This window comes from Scylla paramamosain, chromosome 38 (assembly GCF_035594125.1).
Source record: "Scylla paramamosain isolate STU-SP2022 chromosome 38, ASM3559412v1, whole genome shotgun sequence".
Classification (NCBI taxonomy): domain Eukaryota; kingdom Metazoa; phylum Arthropoda; class Malacostraca; order Decapoda; family Portunidae; genus Scylla; species Scylla paramamosain.
The window spans coordinates 7,871,235-7,873,734 of record NC_087188.1 but is presented as its reverse complement, the minus strand read 5'-3'; the positions used below and the strand labels follow the sequence as shown (position 1 = coordinate 7,873,734).

At 46.0% G+C, this 2,500-nt stretch overlaps 1 protein-coding gene across 5 annotated transcripts in view; it reads left to right on the top strand.

Moving 5' to 3' along the window:
* Nucleotides 1-2,500, top strand: part of LOC135091703 (transcription factor AP-2-epsilon-like) — a 161,984-nt gene that overhangs the window by 97,321 nt on the left and 62,163 nt on the right. For 4 of the 5 annotated variants that reach the window (XM_063989598.1, XM_063989603.1, XM_063989602.1 and 1 more), the window contains exon 5: nucleotides 2,098-2,157. The exons of the other annotated variant lie outside the window; for it this stretch is intronic. In XM_063989598.1, the coding sequence (XP_063845668.1) occupies nucleotides 2,098-2,157 (60 nt within the window). The remainder of the gene's footprint in view (nucleotides 1-2,097; nucleotides 2,158-2,500) is intronic. 5 annotated transcript variants of the gene reach the window in all.

The window sequence follows — 2,500 nt, the reverse complement described above, 5'->3', positions numbered from 1 at the left end:
TCAAGGAGATAGGTTCGTGTATCTTAACGCTTGAAAAGAGGTGGTTTAGTGGGAAAATATTTGTTTTTTGTTGATTATTAAAGAGAAAGGTGAAGGCTGCACCGGGTGGGACGTGAGGGAATGGCACCAATAATTGATATGGAGAACGTCTGCTGAGTTATGGTGCTTGAGGTGCGAGAACTAATTGAACGATGGCGACATATTAAATGCAGAGGGCGAGAGAGAGAGAGAGAGAGAGAGAGAGAGAGAGAGAGAGAGAGAGAGAGAGAGAGAGAGAGAGAGAGAGAGAGAGAGAGAGAACGACTGAAAATACTAACCTAACCATAACTAAAGATGAAGACATAAATAACGGGTAAAATGCAGGGAAAACAAGACAAATTCAAACTAAGACCTGAACTGACGAAAGGGAGAGCCAAAGGGAAAGAGAGAGGAAAGGAGTGAAGGACAAAATGCTATAAAATACTACAAAATAGTATATGCACGACAATTAAAAACAGTAAGGTACAAACAAACTGACGTAGGCACATTTCTTAATTAAATGACTTAGACACACACACACACACACACACACACACACACCTTGCTATTTGGCTATGTGCATGACCTACATTATTTGCGTTTCGTTGTCGTATCCGCCACTAGCAACATGGAGGAGGAGGAGGAGGAGGAGGAGGAGGAGGAGGAGGAGGAGGAGGAGGAGGAGGAAAAGTCGTGTGAAATGAGAATACTGCTGAATAATTAAATTTTTCATCATCACTTGTATTAATTAAGAAAATGCCTAGTTTGAGTATGAGATAAGCTGGCTGAGTTAATGGCTTCAATTGTTCGTTACTTTAGTTTAAATTTCCTCGAACGCGATGCTCGGTGGCAAGGGAAGGCGCAGAGCAGGAATGCTACATGGAATCCTGGAGAAAACGTGGCTTGTGTGACGCGGAACGAGACGCGAAACGAAACGAAACGAAACGAAACGAAACAGAAGAGAAGGGACTCGAATAATTACAACGAAAATTTATGAAGAAAACGAGTGACCATTTCAATTTCAAGTAAGAGCTTCATATGTAATCTCACTCATTAACTCACCCACTCACTCACTCATTAACTCACCCACTCACTCACTCACTCATTCACTCACTCGCCATTTAAGTACACACGAATACATACGCACGAGGAAGTGTTTCTCAAGCAGTAATGGAGAGCAAATCACACACATGTTTCCTGTGTGCGTGCGTGTGGGTGCGTGTTTCCTTGTGTGCCAGCACCACCACCACCACCACCACCACCACACAGGTACATGCTTTGCTCACTAATGTCGCACAGGTAAAGAAAAGGTAAAGGTGAAGACAATTTTTTTTATCTATTTTTACCCTATTCCTTCCCTCGACATTTTTTTGTATATTTTTTGCACCTTTTTTGTAATTCCTCCTTCCCTCGACAGCTTTTTATATGTACATTTTTGCATTCGGCTCAGCTTCCCCGCCAGGCAAGTGTGGATGGATGGCCGTGGATTGAAGGCTGGATGGTTTGCATGTTTACCACTCCCTCCACTGGCTTACTATTAACTCCACTAAAGAGGCAGCCATAATAACAGCAGTCAGTCCACTAATGCTACTAATCATACGAGTGCCGAGAATAATACCCAATGTGATCAAAGCGTGACATTTTGCAGGTGATTCGTGATGTCCTCCCTATTTTTATCTATTTGAACGAGTTGTCATAATTCTCTCCCTCACTCCCTCACTCCCTCACCCCCCAGCTTCCATAACGCCTCATAATACCCAGGAATGCTTCAGGCTCACTCATTACCTCCTGCAGTCCTTTACAAAACACGTCCACACAAGATCAAAACAGAGGAGGTACAAGGGAGAGCCTGAAGGACGCCTGCAGCAACCCCCAGTGTTTACCTTGCTGTACCTGACGGGTGTGTACCTGAGATGATTTCCAGGTACACCTCCCCCTCCCCCCTCCACTAGGGCACACCGAGGCTGGCGGGGAGTGGAGGTGGAGTGGCAGCTATGAGTGCCAAGAGTGGTGCCAAGTGTTAGTGCCTCCCCGTGTAGCCTCAGTGCCACCCTAACACCACTGTATACCCATCAACAGGTGCAGGCCAAACGGGCGATTGCTAGTCAACAGTTTGCAGAGCGTGGCCTGTTTCTGGAAGTGAGTAACCATGAATGGGTCGTACAGTACAGTTCCCTCGTAGTACACTTGCATGATGGTAGAGGACGCTTGCATGGCGGCGCCGCTCAGCATGTACCCTCGGGCATGTTACTGTTCCCTACCCTGCCCTCCCTCAGGCTGACAGACTCCACATTCACCTGGTAGCAAGGTAATAGAGGAGTCTTACACTCTGAGACACTGAGCATGCTAAAAGACAGGTGCTAGTGTTCCTTAGCCTCCTTCCCTTTACCTCCCCAGTACACCTTACCTGAGTTTAATATCAAGGTGTTCAGAGTAACAGGTGAGTCCTGCATCCTTCTGAATTCCTTCCTACACCTTCCTA